Source organism: Aegilops tauschii, chromosome 5, assembly GCF_002575655.3.
Source record: "Aegilops tauschii subsp. strangulata cultivar AL8/78 chromosome 5, Aet v6.0, whole genome shotgun sequence".
Classification (NCBI taxonomy): domain Eukaryota; kingdom Viridiplantae; phylum Streptophyta; class Magnoliopsida; order Poales; family Poaceae; genus Aegilops; species Aegilops tauschii.
Window position 1 is genome coordinate 398,900,394 of NC_053039.3, and position 21,731 is coordinate 398,922,124.

At 52.1% G+C, this 21,731-nt stretch overlaps 1 protein-coding gene and 1 long non-coding RNA gene across 2 annotated transcripts; one reads left to right on the forward strand and one right to left on the reverse strand.

Moving 5' to 3' along the window:
• Positions 1 to 3,600: 3,600 nt before the first annotated feature.
• Positions 3,601 to 5,374, reverse strand: LOC109781524 (cytochrome b561 and DOMON domain-containing protein At3g25290). Its single transcript, XM_020340122.4, has 3 exons — positions 4,542 to 5,374; positions 4,180 to 4,434; positions 3,601 to 4,096 (listed from the first exon to the last, which is right to left on the reverse strand). Exons 1-3 carry the CDS (start codon positions 5,160 to 5,162, stop codon positions 3,815 to 3,817), a joined length of 1,158 nt encoding a protein of 385 aa, XP_020195711.1. The 5' UTR covers positions 5,163 to 5,374; the 3' UTR covers positions 3,601 to 3,814.
• Positions 5,375 to 6,734: 1,360 nt separating this feature from the next.
• On the forward strand, positions 6,735 to 20,553 carry LOC109781510 (uncharacterized). Its single transcript, XR_006663293.1, has 4 exons — positions 6,735 to 6,880; positions 6,991 to 7,367; positions 19,814 to 20,067; positions 20,147 to 20,553. It is a non-coding gene; the product is annotated as an uncharacterized lncRNA (long non-coding RNA).
• Positions 20,554 to 21,731: the final 1,178 nt, after the last annotated feature.

Genomic DNA, 21,731 nt, shown 5'->3' on the forward strand with positions numbered 1-21,731 from the left:
AAATAAAGGCAAAAAATAAAGAGAAAGATGCTTGCTGCTTGCAAGCTTTATGCTTTCTCCCTCAATTTTTTTTGCCAAGGGCAATCTCAACAGGAAGCACATACTACTAGTCTACTACGGCAATGGGTCCATTTGATTAAACAACATGAGCTATGCCAATTCTTTCTGCTCAAGGGTGCGTGTGCGTTTCTTCTGAGGCACTGTAGCAGCGTAGCGAAGAGTACTTGACGGGCAAACCGATCCTTTTCTGCGTTTCCCATATCTGTCTTCGTTTGTACTTCACCAACCAACCATGTACGTAGATATACATGCATGGTCCACCGAGCACGCAACGGATCTCCCGACCAGCTTCTCTTTTGCTAAAGGGCATGCGCCCCAGGTGCGGACGTGATGATCAACGTCGATCCTGGCCAGCCGGGCAGAGAAAAAAGTGGCCACACGAGTTCGACACTGATAAAATCAACACAAGCAACAACTCTTCACCGCAGTACTATAATTTACCGCATTTCCTATTCTTAGGCCAACTTCACCGCGCCACCCCAAACGGACGTCCGTTTTGTCCGGATTTTGTCCGTTTGGGTAGGGCAATGGGGTCGTGTCCGGGCGTATCCTGGGATGTGGTGGCCGTGCGCCCAGCGCACGGCCGCATCTGTTTGCCCCATCCTGTTCGCCTCTATTTAAAAAAAGAGTAACGTTTCAAATGTCAAGCCCTAGTTCATCAGGCCAGCGGCCCTAGTTCATCACGCCGGCAACAGAGCCAGCGGCCTACACGTCCATCCCGGCAACTCAGCCAGCGGCCGGCAACACAGCCAGCCTTCAAAATGAATAGTTGTCCTCGCCGACAACATAGCCAGCGGCCGGCAACACAGCCGGCCTCCAAAATGAATGTTTTTCTCGCCAGCACACAGCCAGCGGCCCAGCGGGCGGGCGGCACCCATGCCAGCCTCCAAAAACAACGGCTACGGCCGATCGGACGACCTAGTTCAGGCCGTCGGCGTCAAGCATCTCCTTCTGCCTGGCCTCGAACCAGGCCCTCGTCTTCTCGTTCATCTTGGACAAGTCCACGCTCATGATCGCAAGGGCAACCTCCTTCGCTTTGGTGGCGGCATTGGTGGCCTCGATGTCGAGCTGCCTCTGCCTGGTCTTGACATTATCGGCCTCGTTGTCGAGCTGCCTTTGTCGGGCCGCCTCCTCCATGTCGATCTTCCTCCTCTTGGTCGCCTCCTCCATCTCAAGCTTCTTCCTTTGAAGGTCTAGGTATTGCTTTATTTGCTCGTCCTTGCTTTGCCGCTTCTTCTCGTCCCTCACATCCTTTTGAGACATCATGCCATGCAAAGTGTCATGCAATGCCATGGATGAGGCATGACGTATGTCGTCCACCTTGGAGTTGGTCTTGCCCCTCGGCCTCTTCAACGCCTCGCCATCTCCACCTCCGGCGAACTTGGCCATCTTCATGCCTCTCTTCCTTTGAAGTTCATGGTATTGGTCCTTGAACTTAGGGCAATTATTGATGATCGTCCAACAATGCGTAAGAGTGAATGGCTTGTCATTGTGCCGGGCCTTGAATGCCTCCAAAGATTGAAATGCCTACACCACATGATCAACAACAATTGAACATGCAAACATATACAGGCCGAAGTCTCATGGCCGTAGCAAGGAAAGGACTAGGATGAGGAGAGCATACCATGTCCCCAACACCGAGACCACTCACGGGCCGTGCTTCAACGCTCTCAAATGCGGCACAATACTTGTTGCACTCTTGTTGGATGAACAACCACCTCTTTTGAATCGAGGTGATGCCACGGTTGCTTGTAATTTGGTAGGGCTCAAACATCTTCCTTTCATGGAATGTTTTGTGGACTCTAGTCCAAAAAACAAGACTCTTTTGTTGCGCGCCGGTCCTCGGATCTTGGCTAATCTTCATCCAACTTTGGCAAATCAACTTGTCCTCATCTTGTGTATATGAACCCGTGCGAATGCTCTTCCTCCTCTTTTGTGCTTCCGCTCTTTGGGTGAGCTCGTCGATGAACAATGGCTCACCACCAATATCAATGTCATTGCCTTCTTCTTCATCACCATCACCTTCACAATAGATGTCATCGTCTTCATGCCACGAGTCACCATGGTCGTAGTCAGCACGGTCGTCGGCCTCTTCATCGGGGACGTACTAGGCGCGGCCATCCTGACTTTGGGTCTCGTCGGGGTTGTAGCACGGCCCTGCCCACCCTCGATGATCACGTCCTCCATGAACTGGTTGTAGAAGGGGTCGTCGGCCGGTGGCGTTGGTGTTGGCATTCCGTCAAACGAGACGCGGGGGGACGGCATGGTGCCCGTGAACGGTGCCCGTGCTTGCTTTCTTTGCATCTCGACGGACGGCCGGCCGCCGCTGCTGGACCCAGGCGTGACGTTGAGGTCGATGACGGCCGAGGGGCGTGGTGTGGACGGCGCGATCACGCCAACGTCCGGCGACCCCGAGAAACGGGTTTGGCCGTCGTGCCTTGGCGGAGGAAAGCTGGGCGACATGGGCGTGGTCCACGACGTCGGCGACTGGCAGTGCGGAGGCCGGGCGAGCGACGAGCCTGTGCTCGTCGGGCCGACGGCCGTTGCAGGGAAACCGGCCGGACGGCCCATGCCAAGCATGAGGAGGGCGTGCGCTTTGTTGACGATGTCCTCCTTCTCGTCGACCGCGGCCTTGCGCCGCGCGGCCTCCATCGCATCGCGCTCGGCGGCGAACTTGGCCGCGGCGGCATTGACCTTGACGACCGCTCTTCGGCCCCTCCTCTTCACCGATTCCTTGTCCAACTTGGCGATCTCCTCCGGCGTGCACTCCGACCGCGTCTTCCTTGGCGCCTTGGCCGCCTTCTTCTTCACCTTTCCGGGCGGGTCGACGGCCAGGCCGCCGGAATTCGGCTGGGCGTCGGCCATGGAGGGGGGAGGGAGGGGCGGCTGGAGGGACGTGGGAGGGTTTGGGGGAAATGGCGCCAAATGGGGCGTGGGGGGGTTCTGCTTTCTCCCACCGACAGGCGGGCCAGGGAGGACAACCGCGCGCGTCCTGCCCGTCCGCGCGGTGTCCGTTTCACCCCAAAATCGGCGCAAACTTGGGCCGGGGATGGGTCGAAAGCGGACACAGAACGGACAAAAGTCCGTTTGCGCCCGCGAGCTGGGCCGTCTGGTTTGTCCATTTTACTTCAAACAGACGGGGGCGGACAGGATGGGGTCGCGCGGTGGAGTTGGCCTTAGGTTCCCTAAATTTGCATTTTGCGTTAGTCGATTTGAGGGAGGCGTCGCGGTGAGGCCTCGGGTGAGAGGAATCCGAAGCCAGGGACGACGTGGGAGCAGCGTAGCCGATGGAGGAGAGTCAGAGTTTGACGGGATGCGCGCGGGGGAGGGGGGGGGGGGGCTTAAAAGAAGAGCGGTAGCTAGAGGGGTGTCCAGAGAGCGGTGGCAGACCGATGGAGGTGGCCGATTGAGGAGGGGTCGTGCGGCGAGGCACGAGTGACAGCGCAGTCGGCCATGCAGGAGGAGGAAGGTGGCTGGAGGGAGGAAACCCGCGGTCATTGGATTTAAATCAGAGGAATTAAAAAATTGACGACGCCAAAGTATTTTAAGGCAACTTTTTATATATAACCAGTCCCATAATTTACGTACGCATATATATGTGCGGTACAAAAATAGGGGCACGCGCCAAAACCACAAGATCCACCAGCTCTACCGCACACAGCAAGAATGGATGAACAAATGCCAGATCTCAGTACGTACGTATATATAATCTCAAAGCTAGCTACTACACGGTGTGCGGCGGGCGGCCATTGGGTTAGGCGGCGCCGTCGAAGGTCTTGCCGTGCTGCTCGGCCTCGCGGCGCCTGATGACCACGCTCCACGTGACCGCCTCCAGCGTCACCGCCACCGCGCCGAGCACCCAGACGGCCGCGACGTAGGCTGTCCTCCACCGCTGCTCCACGCCCAGGATGGCCATGCCCTTGAAGACGTTGAAGATCCCGAGGATGATGACGGCGTAGCCCACCGCGTGGTGGTACGCGTTCCAGTACACGCGGCACTTGTGATCCTTCCTCGGCCTCAGGAACAGCGCAAATACCTGGATGCCGTTTCCAGTTTGAACGAAATTTAACATCGGTACGAGTTCAGTTTGAATTTGGGAAGTGTTGGTTAGATGGTTACTTGTAGGGTGGCGAGGGCGAAGGCGGCGATGCCGATGCTGCGGTGGAGACCGTAGGTGACGCCGTTGGACGCGTTGCCGAGGTTGATGCCGGTGGCCCAGCCGGCGACCCCGACGCCGTACCCGATGATCTGGCAGGTCACGTGGAGGTAGAACCACGCGGGGTCCGCCGACCTGAACGTCTTGAGGTACCTCGCGAAGATGGCTCCCATGGGCAGCAGCAGGCCCCAGCTCACGGCGTTGAGGATACCATGGATCTGAACAGACGAATGCATGGATGAGAAGAACATGGTTTAGTCAGTCGGTCAGTCAGGATAAGGTGTTTGCTTTCGACTCAGGTGATGATTGAAGAGAGCTAGCTCACATTGCGCTCCCTGGCGAGGCCGCTGCCGCCGGAGTCGGAGGAGCTGGTGGTCTGCCTGACCAGATCCAGCTTCGCCTTGGCGGCGAGGTTGTCGCCGCCCATGGCGTGCGGCGCGGGAATGCCGTCCCCGGAGACCGCGGACCCGACCTGCCACACCTGGTTCAGAACGGCCGCGCCCTGGCCCACGCTCAGCGTCCCGGAGACCCTGACGCGGCCGTCGGCGCCGAGCTCCGCGGCGAGGCCGGTCGCGGGGAACGCGATGGGCCCCGGCGCGCCGAGCGCGTACCCGGAGATGTTGTACGTCCGGACGGCCCACGCGCCGGACGAGGAAGAAGGCGCGGCGAGGAGCGCCTGCGCCCCGGCCATGCCTTCGCCGAACGGGTTGAGCCCCCACGCCACCCACCCGCCCGGGGCGGCCGGCGCGGCGACGAACGCGACGGAGAGGGACCCCGCGGCGCCGTCGTAGGTCCAGTGCACCGTCGCGCCCAGGCGGGGCAGGTCGCTGCAGGCCGCGTAGGCGTTTCCGTTGGGCGACGACAATGACGCCTCGGCCGCGCAGCCGCCCGCCGCGGACGCCGACGTGGCGAGCAGGGGCAGCAGCGCCAGCACGAGCATGGCCATGGATTCTTTCGGATTCCGCGGCAGTTGGACTTGGAGATGGATAGGCTCAAACGGCGTGGTGAGAATATAAAGGTGGTGTTTTGAACTGGGCGCGACTGGTAGCGGGCGCTGGCTGAGGTTGATATGGAGCGCCGCGGGAGCTGGTGGTGGCGGTGGCCGGTGTATACAGGTGTAGACAAAACCAGGAAGAAAGCAGGATGGGACGGGACGGGCGGCCGCGGATGGTAGAAAGCTTCAACCATCGGTAGTGAAACCTAACCACCGGACACGCACAAAATACAGTACCATGATGAGCATATGAGCACCCTGAGCATAAACTGGTTGTTGGAAAGCCCGAGTACAAAACAATAATTGAAGAAAAATGGCCCATAACTCACTATAACACTGAAATTGAGCTCTTTTTTTTGAGTAAACACTGAAATTGAGCTAGATCCCTTGTTGTTCATGTTGAATTATAGATGGGCTTTGGCCCATATAAGACAACAATTTCTGGTTAATTTCTAAGGCTAATGTAGGCGTACGGTAGGTGGTGGGAACTGCTGAGTAAATAGGCAATTTTTTAATTAACTTAATCCATGAAATAATTATGAACATGGCATTGACAGTATTAACGATATGCTGACTACGATCTAGATAAGCACATACTACACATAAATGCTAGTATGACTAACACGAAAAGAAACAAGAGCGGGATAAATGAGTTATACCCTCCGGTTGGCCAGTTGGCTGTAGCAGCAGCAGCAGTGGCGGCGGCCTCCTCGGCCGCCTTCCGGTCAGCGGCAGCCTTCTCGGCGGCGGCTCTCTCGGTGTCGGTGGACATGATGACAATGCAGCGGATGTGGACGAAGTAGAGAAAGAAGACGAACGTCGGCGAGCAGTCGCGTATGAAACACTCCCCAAACACCTAATCGCCCCTCTCCAGGACTCGGAGAGGCGGGGTTTTGGAGGCCTGCTCTCCCTTCAACCGTGTACGCGGTGAACCGGATGAGATCACCGGCGGAGCAGCATCAAAAGGAATGACAGTGGGCGTGAAGGCAGATGCGATCTGTTTCACGTGACAGCTAGGGTTGGCAGACGCCTCACATACATAGGCGCAGCCGCGTGGGCTGGACCCGTGTCCGAGTCGGTAACAGTCCACGATTCGACGTTGCTGTCAAAGACTCTCCGTTCCTGACCGACAAAAATAAGCGCATAGGTGTGAGCTCGGCTCGGCTCATTCTGGCAACCCGTCGTGACGAGGCGTGGCAGTGGAGGAAGAGCGCACGGGAACCACTTCTCTTCTCAAACTCCAATAGCATGTGGAAGAGAATCCCTTATAAGGAGGTCCAACTCCTCTCCAACTAGCGGTATGCATGGGACTAAACTTTTCACCACACCTAGTGCCATATAACCCACATGGGCCCTTGGAGATTTTTTGTAATTGTTAGATAAGCCCTAATATTTCACCTATATTCATATGAATACCCAAGATTTGGCCCCAAAAAATTAATACATGTCTTATTTAGCAGCCCACAAGCCCACAGCCCACACGGGATACCGGCTACAGTCGTCCCGTTCACTCAATCCATTCCCCAGCCCCAGCACTGCCCAATCCCCACTCGGCCGTTCCCCAAGTCCCCAACCTAACCTAGCGCCTGTGGCCAGCGGCGGCGGCCAGTACCGACTGCAGGCAGCGGCAAGCGGAGCCACTGAACGGGCGACCAGCGGCAGCAGACCAGGTTCTAGTCTCCTCTTCTCCTAGTTCTAGTTCTCACTGAACACCAGCGGCCAGCCAATTCTAACTTCCTAATTCCTATGGGCTCATGTGGCACCCAACTATTATCTGTAGGTGGATTTGTAGTGCAGTCAAATTGGACAAATTGCTGCTAGTGATGGATTTGAACGCAACGAGTTACTGCCTACTAGTGCTGGATTTGATTAGTCTGAAGGTGGGTATTCTGGGTTAAAGTTTTGGGGACAAATTGCTGCTTGTGTTGCTGTCAAATATGCACACCACTCTGCTAGTGCCTACTGAGTGCGCGAAAATATTATTGGTTGAATAATTTGGTACAACTCCTCTGCTGTTCATGATGTTGTAGAATGGTTACATTTGTTGAGGGAGAATTTTTTGATCAAGTGAAGGATGAAGATGTCATCAATCTCTTCCAAAAAGGCGACCGCAAAGTTATATTGTCAGAAGGATATCATCACTTTATCAATCAAAAGGTACTTATGTATTCATGTTGTTATGGTCTGATACATTGAAATATTGCTATTGCCGTTATGCTAGTGTTGTTTTGTTCATACATTGCTAGTGTTGTGTTGTTTGGTTCATATACTACATTTAGAGCCAAAAAAAATTTGGGTGAATACCCAGCCCTCATTTCCTGGCGCCGCCACTGCATGCTAGTTGAGAAGAGTTGCGACCCCTTTAAGCCGCTCTACGTCATTGGGAGCTTGGCAAGAGAAGTGGTACACGCGCGCTCCTCCGCCGCCGCCGCCTTGCCATGACACACGAGCCACAGATTGTGGGAATAAGCCGAGCAAAGCTCACACCTCCGACGGCCAATATATTGGAGGAGTTGGGCAGTGCGGCCGACACCCTCACTCCCTCCTCGTGCAACCCTAGCCCTCATGTGCCTTCAGAACCCCTTACTTTGAGATCCTGCCCGGGAGAATGGGCGGTTAGGTTTCAATCAAGTCTACTTGTCTCGATTAATCAAATTTCCGTTTTTAAGGGGAACATCTCATTCGCAAGACTAAACGTTCAGCAATATCGCTGGCTATCATAGCACAGACAAAGTCTGGAGCATGCTCCGTCCATGTCACGATAGCAGCTCCTGCCTGTAAGACATAAGCTATTAGAATCTCGTAGCTCATGAGAAACTTTATTACAATCACACTTACAGAAAGCAAACTCAAACGACATAAGCTATTAGAATCTCGTAGGAGAACTCCAATGATCGACCGCTAATAATCATTTTTTAGTTGTTCATAAAAGGATTCACCAGCAATAAAAATTGTTCATAAAAAGGGCAGCTTTATTCAGTTCAAGCCCACGAGATACCACACGGCACCTATTTGTGGAAATTGCAATTCTGCGTCTGCTGCCTAGGATTGAAGGGAACAACTAGTTAGAGGACACCCTTGATGGGTTTCCCAGGGGCACCCACGGGGAATTGTCGAGGGCGCTCCAGTTCCCACATGTCGCGCGTTGAGCGCTCCTCCACATAAAACGGGTTAATTATCCTTTTGCCCTCAATGGTGTCGTTGTGCTCAGTTTTGCCCTCAGTTGTGAATCGTGCTCAACTTTGCCCCTAGTCTGTCCGCACCGACTCGTTCCGTGAACACTGCCGTCTCCGTCAGGTCAACGTTTTGACTCGGCCCTTACAGGTGGGACCAGGTGGCAGAGACGCGCTACACGATCAGACCGTTGCTCTCGTGGCTTGTGGGACCCAGCAGAGTCGTTGAGCAGAGAGCCGTTGCGGGTGTGCGATATAAGCGGCGGCGCGCGTCCCCGGAGCTTGCAGCAGTGAGCAACAATCAGCTAGGCTGGGGAGCCGGGCGCGGGCGACAGAGAGAGCGGCGGTGAAACCACTGTTGGTAGCTAAGAGCTGGGCGGCGACAGAGAGAGCGGCGGTGACCATGAAGACAGAGAGGGCGGCGGTGACCACGGAGACAGAGAGAGCGGGCAACAGAGAGCGCGGCAGTGGAAAGATTGTTGTGGAGAGCGCGGCGGCGATGTGTGACGCCCCCGATTCAATCGTACACTAATCATGCACGCAAACGTGTACGATCAAGATCAGGGACTCACGGGAAGATATAACAACACAACTCTAAAACATAAATAAGTCATACAAGCATCATAATACAAGCCAGGGGCCTCGAGGGCTCGAATACAAGTGCTCGATCATAGACGAGTCAGCGGAAGCAACAATATCTGAGTACAGACATAAGTTAAGCAAGTTTGCCTTAAGAAGGCTAGCACAAACTGGGATACAGATCGAAAGAGGTGCAGGCCTCCTGCCTGGGATCCTCCTAAACTACTCCTGGTCGTCGTCAGCGGGCTGCACGTAGTAGTAGGCACCTCCGGTGTAGTAGGAGTCGTCGTCGACGGTGGCATCTGGCTCCTGGGCTCCAGCATCTGGTTACGACAACCAGGTAGAATGGAAAGGGGGAAAAGAGGGAGAAAAGCAACCATGAGTACTCATCCAAAGTACTCGCAAGCAAGGAGCTACACTACATATGCATGGGTATATGTGTAAAGGGCCATATCGATGGACTGAACTACAGAATGCCAGAATAAGAGGGGGATAGCTAATCCTGTCGAAGGCTACGCTTCCGTCCACCTCCATCTTGCAGCATGTAGAAGAGAGTAGATGGTAAGTTCACCAAGTAACATCGTATAGCATAATCCTACCCGGCGATCCCCTCCTCGTCGCCCTGTTAGAGAGCGATCACCGGGTTATATCTGGCACTGGAAGGGTGTGTTTTATTAAGTATCCAGTTCTAGTTGTCATAAGGTCAAGGTACAACTCTGGGTCATCCTTTTACCGAGGGACACGGCTATTCGAATAGATAAACTTCCCTGCAGGGGTGCACCACATAACCCAACACCCTCGATCCCATTTGGCCGGACACACTTTTCTGGGTCATGCCCGGCCACGGAAGATCAACACGTCATAGCCCCACCTAGGCACAACAGAGAGGTCAGCACGCCGGTATAAATCCTATGGCGCGGGGGTCTGGGCCCATCGCCCATTCCACACCTGCACGTTGCGAACGCGGCCGAAAGCAGACCTAGCCTAGCAGGCGTTCCAGTCCAATCCGGCGCGCGCCGCTCAGTCGCTGACGTCACGAAGGCTTCGGCTGATACCACGACGTCGAGTGCTCATAACTGTTCCCGCGTAGTTGGTTAGTGCGTATAGACCAAATGGCCAGACTCAGATCAAATACCAAGATCTCGTTAAGCGTGTTAATTGATGTAACCGCGGACACCGACCAGGGCCAGGCCCACCTCTCTCCTAGGTGGTCTCAACCTGCCCTGTCGCTCCGCCACAAGATCCACTCGCGGGTACTCCTACGAGCCGACCCGACTTTAGTCACCACAGGTATAATGTAAAGTATATAAGTATATACCCGTGATCACCTCCCGAGTGATCACGGCCCGATAGTATAGCAAGGCAGACGGACAAGAATGTTGGGCCACAGATGGAATACTAGCATCCTATACTAAGCACGTAGGATTGCTGGTAAAGGTAACAACAGTAGTAGCAAGGACAGGCTATGCATTGGGATAGGATTAACAGAAAGCAGTAACATGCTACACTACTCTAATGCAAGCAGTGTTAGAGAAGAATAGGCGATATCTGGTGATCAAGGGGGCCTTGCCTGGTTGCTCTGGCAAGTAGGACGCACCCCTGTTCCGACCCTGGTCGGGGGAACAGGGAAGGGGAGGGAGCGACCGAGGGAGGCAGGCTGGCAGTTGGCTAGTTGGGCCCTTCGGCCCAGGGGGAAGGGGGGTTTCTTCTTTTTCTCTTTTTTTTCTTTTTAGTTTTGTTTTCTGATCTGTCTATTTTAGGGTAATTAAGTATTTTATCAAATTGTGTCTTCTACTCCATAATTACCTATGCCATTTTTGGCACTGCCCGAACATTTTTGTTTCAAGTTTTGAAAACTTTTGTTGTTTGACATATTTTGAATTAGACTTTTGAACGGGTTTTGAACTAACGAGAGTTTAGTAACAGTAAACAGAGATGACAAGGCATCATTAGGAGAGTTTCACTGTAGCCTAATTATCCGGGCGTTACAAATCTCCTCCACTACAAGAAATCTCGTCCCGAGATTTAGGAGGTAGAAGGAAACAGTGCGTGGTATTCATCACGTAGGCGATCCTCGCGTTCCCAGGTGGCTTCATCTTCAGAATGGTGCGACCACTGGACTTTGAGGAACTTGATCGCCTTCTGACGTGTGCGGCGTTCAGCTTGGTCGAGAATGCGGACCGGATGCTCTTTATAGGAGAGGTCCTGTTGCAATTCGAGCACTTCATGATCCACTGCCCGGATTGGGTCCTTGAAGCATCGGCGGAGCTGTGACACGTGGAACACATCGTGAACCTGAGAAAGGTTCGGCGGAAGTTCAAGTTGATATGACACTTTTCCACACCTTTCGAGAATAGTGAATGGGCCAATATAGCGAGGAGCTAGCTTGCCCTTGATCCCGAAGCGGTGAGCACCCTTCATTGGTGTAACTCGAAGATAAGCCTTTTCGTCGGGTTGATAGACCATGTCTTTACGTTTACGGTCATACTGACTCTTCTGACGTGACTGAGCAGTCTTGAGATTCTCACGAATAATGCGGACTTGTTCTTCGGCATGTTGGATAATATCCGGACCAAAGAGTGGACGTTCCCCAGTTTCTGACCAGTTCAGAGGGGTTCGGCACTTTCGTCCATATAACACTTCGAAGGGGGCCATCTGCAGACTAGCTTGATAGCTATTATTATAAGAGAACTCAGCATACGGGAGAGATTCCTCCCATTTCTTGCCGAAGGAAATAACACAAGCTCGAAGCATGTCTTCGAGAACTTGGTTGACACGTTCAACTTGCCCTTGCGACTGAGGATGAAACGCAGTACTGAATGACAGATGAGTTCCCATAGCTTCTTGAAAACTTGCCCAGAATCTTGAAGTGAATAAGCTGCCACGGTCCGAACTGATAACCAGTGGAATACCATGAAGTGAAACAATTCTGGACATGTAGAGAGTTGCAAGCTGACTAGCAGTGATCGTTTCTTTGACCGCCAGAAAATGTGCAACTTTAGAAAGCAGGTAAATGACGACAAGAATAGCATCATTACCTTTCTGCGATTTGGGAAATCTAGTGACGAAGTCCATCTCAACATGGTCCCATTTCCATTCAGGAATAGAGATAGGTTGCAGAGTTCCAGCAGGCCTTTGATGTTCTGCTTTGATACGACGGCAAACATCACACTCAGCAACGTAACGAGCGATGTCTTGCTTCATATTAGACCACCAGAATCTCTGACGGATGTCTTGGTACATCTTTGTACTACCAGGATGGATACATAGAGGCGTATCATGAGCTTCTTTCATAACTTCCTGAGTCATATCCAGGTTTTTCTCTGCACATGGCACCACTAGGCGGCCCTTGAAGTACAAAGTGCCATCATCAGCAATAGTGAAGAATGAGGGCTTTCCTTCTGCGAGGTAGCGCTTAATCTGGTGGGCTTCAGAGTCATATCCCTGTATTCTCTTGATGGAGTCCAAGAGATCTGGTTCGACAACCAGGGTATTGAGGGAACCCTGGAAAACAACCCGGAGGTTCATCTTGCGGAACTCCTTAGGAGGGGGAGCGAGTGCACCCGGAGGAACAATATGGAGGTTCAGCTTTCTGAATTCTTCAACAAGCGAGGGCTGAACTTTGTGAACCTGGAGGTGGTTGCAGTAAGACTTGCGGCTCAAGGCATCAGCCATTACATTAGCCTTGCCTGGCGTATAGGAAATTCCCAAGTCAAAGTCTGCAACAATCTCCATCCATCTCTGCTGATGGAGGTTCAGGTCTGGCTGAGTAAACAGATACTTCAGACTTTGGTGGTCAGTGAAGATCTCGCAATGATTACCGAGAAGGTAATGTCGCCACTGCTTCAGCGCATGAATGACAGCAGCAAGCTCGAGGTCGTGAACTGGGTAGTTCTCTTCGTGAGGGCGCAATTGCCTAGAGGCATAAGCAATCACTTTGTGGTCTTGCATTAGGACATAGCCTAATCCTTGACGGGAAGCGTCGCAGTAAATGACGAAGTCCTTCTTAGTATCAGGTGGAGCAAGCACTGGAGCAGAAGTCAACTTGTCTTTGAGTGCCTGGAAACTTTCCTGACATTTGTCTGTCCATTAGAACTTGACGCCCTTATGCAACAGGTTAGTCAGAGGCCTGGCGATCTTGGAGAAGTTCTCGAAGAATCGACGGCAATAGCTGGCGAGACCGAGAAAACTTCTGACTTGCTTAACGTTCTTGGGAGGAGTCCAATCAAGGATAGCCTGGACTCGTTCAGGGTTGACGGCAATACCATCCTTAGAGATGACATGCCCAAGATAGGTTACTTCGGGTAGCCAGAATTCACATTTGGAGAACTTGGCATATAGTTGATGCTCTCTAAGCTTTTCCAGAACAAGACGAAGATGTTACGCATGTTCCTCTTCGTTCTTAGAAAATACCAGGATATCATCCAGAGAAACTACGACGAACTTGTCGAGGTAATCCATGAATATATAGTTCATCAGACAAGAGAAGGTGGCTGGAGCATTGGTTAAACCGAAAGACATGACGGTGTACTCGTATGAACCATATCGAGTCACGAAGGCGGTCTTTGGGATATCCTCTTCACGAACACGGATCTGGTGGAATCCCTGGAAGTTCTTCAGGAAAGACGTCGAGGAATTCACGCACGATGGGAATGTTTTCAATGCCCTCGAGTGGTGCAGCGTTCAATGCATTCAACGCATAGAGCCTTGCCTCGACATTTTGCACCAGATGAGCTTGGTAAGTAACTATTTCATCTGAAGGGTGTAGTAGAGGGACGGTCTTGGTGGCGCAAACGATAGAAGCAGTATGCGCTTTTAACCAATTCATTTCCAGAATGAGATTAATGCTACAGGACTTCAGTACGATGGGAGAGACAAGAAATTCCAGTCCTTCAATTTAAACAGGAACGTCGTGACTAACCATAGAGGTTTGACATTGGCCCGCAGGGGTGTGTACCACTAGCGGAGTGTTCATCTCTTCGTATTTAATGCCATGCATGAATGCAAATTCTGCTGATATGAATGAATGGGATGCTCCCGTATCAAATAAAACGGATGCTGGTACTGAATTTACGAGAAGAGTACCCATCACGGTAGCAGGCTGGTCTTGAGCTTCGTTGAGATCAACGTGGTTGGCATGAACACGACCATAAGACTTGGCATTGTTGTTGCGGGGCTGGTTGCTTCCATGGCCAGTTGCTGGAAGGGCCAGTTGATTCTGGTTCTGGTTGCATTCCCTAGCACGGTGCCCTGGTTGACCACACCTGAAGCACAAACCATTATTTGGAGTAGGAACAGGAGCTTGGGTTGGTGGAGCTGGAAGCGTTGGCTGCCTAGTTGGAGGAGTAGGCAGACGAGGTGCAGCATAGGTCTGCCTTGGGGCAGGTGCAGCTGGATGGTACATGTTGTTCGGGATCCATATCTTACGCTTCTGCGAGGGCGGGCCCGAAGATGAGCCCGTGTCACGGTTGCGCCTGTGAGAGCTCTGGTATTCCTGCAGACCAGTTTCGACATTGATGGCCTTGTTCACCAAGGTGGCGAAATCAGTAAAGTCATGCACTAGAAGTGCGAGCTTGATGTCAGCTTGAAGGCCATCACGAAACTTCTCCTGTCTGCGTGCATCAGTTGCAATGTCCTGTTCAGCATAGCGAGACAAGTCCAGAAACTCCCGCTAATAAGCTTCAATAGTTTTGTTGCCTTGGGTGAGGTTGCGGAACTCACGCTTCTTCCGGTCCATGACTCCCTGAGGAATGAAGCGGGCACGGAAAGCAGCTTGGAAGTCTGGCCAGGTGATGATTGTTCCAGCTGGCAGAGTACGCCTGTGGCTGTCCCACCATTGAGCTGCGGGTCCCTTCAGGAAGAAGGAAGCAAAGGTGACATAGCTGGCAGGGGCTACATCAGCAGACTCCATCTCATAGGTGATGTCATGGAGCCAGTCATCAACATCCAGAGGCTGAGTTGAGCTGCGGTACATAGTTGGGTTGAGGCGCATGAAATCCTGCAGAGTTACTGGGGTTGGCTGCTAGTTCATATTGGGGCGAGGAAACTGAGCCATCATATTTTCCATGAATTGGCGGTTCAGTTCGAACTATTGGATCATACCAGCCATGTACTCAGGTGGTGGTGGGGCATTGCCACCACTACCACGACCACCTGGTCTAACCATCCTGCTAATATATAACAGGGGTAGTTCAGCATTGAGAAATTTGCAAAGACAAGAATCATTCATGATGAAACATGCATAATGAAAGGAGCACAATAGCTACTATATAGTAGTCGGCATAACTTACAAAAAGGGTCATGCATAGAGTTCAGTACACAGAGTTCAGTACATAGACTAAAACACCATAGGCGGCACACAGGCTCGCGGCGAATGCATCTAACACTAACAAGCAAGCCTACATCAGTCCCAAGAGGTACTGTGGAGGTAGGTGTAGCCTGAAAGCTGGTAGTGTCGCATCGGGAACTCCACGTCAGCAACCTGGGGTCCGTGAATACTCTGGTGCAGAACCTGACGCTCAGGTGCCAGAAGAGGACCAAGTGCGGGAGAGTAGCCTCCCACATCTGGCCAGCCGACACCCTGGGGCATCACAGTCCTGGCTGGGTAGATCGCAGAACGGGGCAGCTCTCTAGATCGGACAAAGGGGTGCAACAGCGTCAGAGCACGGTAAAGGTGCTGACGGGTGGTGTACAACTCGTGGCGAAGAGCTCGGTTAGCTCGATCCAGCCCATCAGCATGCAGAACCAGGTTCTGATGGTAGAAGGGCTCTCGGGTGACAGTGGAGTAGGCAGCAGTATAGTATCCCTCCGCACCAACATCAGATGCGATAACAATGTGCCTGAAAGGGGAGGTGTCCAACTCCCGATACTCTCCACGAAGACATGTCAGAGCAGCATAAGCAGCATCGTGGACAGCCATATCGATGGTCACTCCAACACCATGAGCGGTGTGCAACACAGTAGTGGAGTCATACTCCCGAGAGTAGAGGTGGACGATGGCACGGTACTGCTCCTGGTTAAAGTCCTGGTACTCCTCGTAGACGGTGTACTCAGGGTGCCAGCGATAACCCAGATAGGTCATCATCTCAGCTAGCACAGCAGGTGATCCCGAGGCACCAATAGCCGTCGTGTGGCGCACGACCTGCCTCGTGGGTTCCATCTGAAAGCAAAGATGTTTCAAAGGAGTCAAATGACAGTGTGGGAATTGTTCAAAATACTATTCTAAGAAATAACTATGGCTTATCCAACTTTGGGGTGAATGTGGTCACGGGATCCTAGTGTTAGAGTTAGTAAATTCGTTTAACCCGAGTAGAAGAGAGTTCAGAGTCCCAGAGTAAAGGTCGAGGAGTAAAAGATCCTAGTACCACCCAATGGCGACGTGGGCCCGTAAGGCATAAGCTATTAGAATCTCGTAGCTCATGAGAAACTTTATTACAATCACACTTACAGAAAGTAAACTCAAACGACATAAGCTATTAGAATCTCGTAGGAGAACTCCAATGATGGACCGCTAATAATCATTTTTGAGTTGTTCATAAAAGGATTCACCAGAAATAAAAATTGTTCATAAAAAGGGCAGCTTTATTCAGTTCAAGCCCACGAGATACCACACGGCACCTATTTGTGGAAATTGCAATTCTGCGTCTGCTGCCTAGGATTGAAGGGAACAACTAGTTAGAGGACACCCTTGATGGGTTTCGCAGGGGCACCCACGGGGAATTGTCGAGGGCGCTCTAATTCACACATGTCGCGCGTTGAGCGCTCCTCCACATAAAACGGGTTAATTATCCTTTTGCCCTCAATGGTGTCGTTGTGCTCAGTTTTGCCCTCAGTTGTGAATCGTGCTCAACTTTGCCCCTAGTCTGTCCGCACCGACTCGTTCCGTGAACACTGCCGTCTCCGTCAGGTCAACGTTTTGACTCGGCCCTTACAGGTGGGACCAGGCGGCAGAGACGCGCTACACGATCAGACCGTTGCTCTCATGGCTTGTGGGACCCAGCAGAGTCGTTGAGCAGAGAGCCGTTGAGCAGAGAGCCGTTGCGGGAGTCTGGGCCCATCGCCCATTGCACACCTGCATGTTGCGAACGCGCTCGAAAGCAGACCTAGCCTAGCAGGCTTTCCAGTCCAATCCGGCGCGCGTCGCTCAGTCGCTGACGCCACGAAGGCTTCGGCTGATACCACGACGTCGAGTGCCCATAACTGTTCCCGCGTAGTTGGTTAGTGCGTATAGACCAAATGGCCAGACTCAGATCAAATACCAAGATCTTGTTAAGCATGTTAATTGATGTAACCACGGACACCGACCAGGGCCAGGCCCACCTCTCTCCTAGGTGGTCTCAACCTGCCCTGTCGCTCCGCCACAAGATCCACTCGAGGGTACTCCTACGAGCCGACCCGACTTTAGTCACCACAGGTATCATGTAAAGTATATAAGTATATACCTGTGATCACCTCCTGAGTCATCACGGCCCGATAGTATAGCAAGGCAGACGGACAAGAATGTAGGGCCACAGATGGAATACTAGCATCCTATACTAAGCATGTAGGATTGCAGGTAAAGGTAACAACAGTAGTAGCAAGGACATGCTATGCATCGGGATAGGATTAACGGAAAGCAGTAACATGCTACACTACTCTAATGCAAGTAGTATTAGAGAAGAATAGGCGATATCTCGTGATCAAGGGGGCCTTGCCTGGTTGCTCTGGCAAGTAGGAGGGGTCGTCAACTCCGTAGTCGAACTGGGCAGCAACAGCGTCGGTATCGGAGTCTAGCGAGAGAAGAGGGGGAAGAAACAATAAATATAATGCAAACATATGCATGACGATACATGACATGACAATGAGCGTTGTTAGTGGGGCCCAATCGCGGTAGTAGGTGATACCGGCGAAGGGGGGAAACATCCGGGAAAGTATTCCCGGTGTTTCGTGTTTTTGTAGAGATGAACCGGAGGGGGAAAGTTGCGTGTTCGATATGTTAGGGGTGTGTGGTGAACAAACGGGCTGCGTATCCGGATTCGTCTCGTCGTTCTGAGCAACTTTCATGTAGAAAGTATTTTCATCCGAGATACGGATTATTTTATATGATTTTCTAAAGTTTTAATCATTTTTTGAATTTAATTATTTATTTAAATCCAACATTATCCAGAATAGTGAACGATGACGCAAGCATGACATCAGAGTGATGTCAGCAGGTCAAATGGTCGGTTGACCAGTCAAACCAGACAGGCAGGTCCAGTGGGACCCACATGTCATTGCCAGGGGCACTAACAGGAGGGTTTAGACTAACTAAATGGGTTAATTAGCGGTAGGGCCCCACATGTCAGTGACTGTTTAGGTTAATTAATTAGTTTTATTTATAAAAACATTTTAACTGGTTTAATTACGCGGTGGGGCCCGCATGTTAGTGCCACTGGGCTGCCCCGTCAGCATGTTGACTGGGTCAACCCAGTCAACTGGGCCACCAGGGCCCACTAGCCAGTGACTAAGGGGTGGGGCCGCCGAGCCACGCAGATGGCTGGCGCCGGAGTTGCTCCGGTCGCCTCCCGCGGTGAAGGGCGCCGGCGAGCCTCGGGATTTAGCCACGGTGGCCCAAAACGGGCGCGGCCAGGTTCTCTAGAACGACCTCTTCATGCCGCGTCCGATGGAGGGGAGCACGACGGCGGGGGTGGCCGGAATGGTCGCCGGCGATGAGGTCGGGCGGATGCCGAGGCTCGACGAGTTCGAAGGCGAGGCTGCGGGGCATGGTTCATCGCGGGGCTGGGCGCGTTCGAAAGCAGGGGCTCGGGCGCACCCATTCGTGGCCTCAGCCGGGGCTGGGACGGACGGTGTCGCCGACGGCGTCAACCGCGGCGGACGCCGGAGTTCGGTCGAGCCCGGGAACGATGTTGCAGAGGGCATAACGGCCGGCGTTCGGCACCTACAGCACCTATGCGAGCTCACCAAGCGAATGGAGGCACGCTCGGGACCACTGGTCCACCGGAGCCTCGCCGGAGATGAGATCCGCGGCGGAGCATTCGGGCACTACGGCGACAGCTAGCTAGGGCGTGCGAGAGAGAGAGGAGGAAGCTGGGGCTCACCGCGCGGCACACACGGTGGCCCTTGGGGGGTTTAGTAGCTGCAGAGTTATCGCCGGAGTTGGTGAAGAGCGGCGGCGAAGCTTGTCGGAGCAGAGGAGGAAGACGGCGGGGTCGTGGGCGTTGCGGTGGCTCCGAGCTCCAACGGGGTGCACCACCCGAAGCAGCGGACGACGGCGGACCTTGGGGACACAGTGGAGCGGCGAGGTGGGCACGGTGGCCGTGGCTAGGCCAGAGCCATGGCGGCGGTGGCGCTCGGATGCGGTGGGGAAGGAGGGAGCGGCGTGGATCTAAGGGGAGAGGGAGAGGCGCAGTGACTAAGGGCGGGAGCAGGGTGAGTGGGAGGAGGAACCGAGGAGGCGGGGGCGTGGCGACCTTATCCCCTCCTCGACGCCGGCGAGGGGGTCCGGCGGGGACGCACCCCTGTTCCGACCCTGGTCGGGGGAACAGGGAAGGGGAGGGAGCGACCGAGGGAGGCGGGCTGGGCCGGCTGGGCCGGTCGGGCAGGCTGGCAGTTGGCTAGTTGGGCCCTTCGGCCCAGGGGGAAGGGGGGTTTCTTATTTTTCTCTTTTTTTTTCATTTTAGTTTTGTTTTCTGTTCTGTCTATTTTAGGGCAATTAAGTATTTTATCAAATTGTGTCTTCTACTCCATAATTACCTATGCCATTTTTGGCACTGCCCGAACATTTTTGTTTCAACTTTTGAAAACTTTTGTTGTTTGACATATTTTGAATTAGACTTTTGAACGGGTTTTGAACTAACAAGAGTTTAGTAACAGTAAACAGAGATGACAAGCATCATTAGGAGAGTTTCACTGTAGCCTAATTATCCGGGCGTTACACGTTGAGATCACCTTCGGCTCCGAGCTCGATGTCTTCTTCAAGCTCCCGTGCCACCTCGTGGATGCAGAGCCCGGCGCGCATGCAAATGCCGATCTTCGTCTGGCCGCGATGCCGGGCAGGCGTTGATCGGAGGGTTTCTCACACACCGAAGAACCATAATCGTCCGTACTACGTGTGCAGCGAGAATGGGGTAAGAATCGGGGCAATTGCACCATTTTCGTGGTCGGGATCTTTGAGCAGTACAGTTGATCTGTTTGGCATTCATGCAGGTGAAATGTTTCTTCCTTTTGGTCGATGCTCTGGCCAAGACTCTGATGAATGAACTGCAAGAAGAGCATGAAGAATGGTTGCCCATGCTGCCACGAACGGTAGTGGCCGCAGCACGAGCTTCGGAAGAAGAGATGGAGGGCGAAGCACGCAATGACAGAGAGCTAGCTGTTGAGCTTTAATGTTGAAGAAGAAGGTTAGGAAGCTCGAATATCAAGCACAAATACCCATTTGCAATTACTTTTGGGAATTTGTAGGTATGGTAATCGCACTGGGTGTAATGTTGAAATTGTATGGAAAGGCATGAATTATGGAGGAATTTGTAAGCTTGAAATTGTATGAGAAATTCACCTTGTTTAAATGTTGAAAAAAGGGAGAAGAAATGACCAACATTTAAATATGTTGAAAAAGGGAGAAGAAATGAGAAATTCAGTAACTTTGATCAATGAACTGCAGCTCTCTCCTCTGGCTTTATGTAAAAAAAGGTTTCTCTGTGGGCCAAATTCAGAGCGGAGAGCCAAGTGCCGGCTAGACTAATTGGCCAACTGCGTCCAATTTGGCCAATTCGGGGGTGGGCAAATGAGATCTCTTGCGTGTTTTTCTGTTTGATTTAGTTTAGGCAGTAAATCATTTTATTTAATTCTGAAACTTTTTGTGGAAGCTAATTGAATTATTCCAGAGGCAAACAATTAAGTTTAGAATTTTTTTGGAGCTGTTAAATATTTAATACCAATTTACTTACTCTAATTCAAATACATCGTGATTTAAGTCAAAGACCAAAATGTCATGGAAAATGTGCCTCAGCTCTGGTAGAGGTTTACACGTAGTGCCAAAATTAATGAACATTTTTGAATGGCATTACATTGAGAAAAAATAATTTGTATAAAAAATGAAGCGTGGAAAATGCACAAAAAATTGGTGCAGCTAGGACTCGAACCCAGGACCGCGTGGGTATGTGGCTGTTAGGGCTGCGCTGGTAACCACTAGGGCAGATGGAAAGACTTTGACATGTATAGGGAAGGAAACTATACATAGTGAGACTGTGACTTGGTTTAGGGTTTAAAAACGCATGTTTGTATTGAATGTTTGCACACGCGTGAGAGTGGTTTTCCTTTGTTTTGTACTGAACTTATGGAGGGTTGGAAACGTATGTTTGCACTGCCACATGATTCTGGTTAGAGTGGCACTTGGTTTAGGGTTTAAGGGAATAAATGTGCATGTTAGTTCATGACTTGGTTTAGGAAAGAAATGCTATCTTTGGGCATGGACATTTTTGAACACATATAATAACTTAGATTGATAAGATGCAACCCACCGTACCCTTACATAGATGGGTACCCTACATTGATAAGTCCAGGGACATGACACGACACGGCACGCACGACATAGAAAAGCAACAAAATAAAAACGATAAAACAAAAACATGACGAGCTTGACGAACAACTTCACTCCGGGCTCGCACCCCTTCTTGAACATCGTCATCTTGACTTTTCTTCCACCTTGGCCGCGCCCCTTCAACACCGTCTTCAAATTCACTCCTCCTCCTCGTCGTAGGGAAGGGAGTACATCTGGTTTTTGTGGTGAAGA

What these genes read in the sequence shown, in the direction of transcription:
- LOC109781524 (XM_020340122.4), bottom strand. Translation starts at nt 5,162, where the DNA reads ATGGCCATGCTCGTGCTGGCGCTGCTGCCCCTGCTCGCCACGTCGGCG. An exon ending in GCCTCGCCAGGGAGCGCAAT is followed by an intron (nt 4,435 to 4,541) that starts GTGAGCTAGCTC and finishes TCGTCTGTTCAG; the next exon opens with ATCCATGGTATCCTCAACGC. An exon ending in TCGCCCTCGCCACCCTACAA is followed by an intron (nt 4,097 to 4,179) that starts GTAACCATCTAA and finishes AACGGCATCCAG; the next exon opens with GTATTTGCGCTGTTCCTGAG.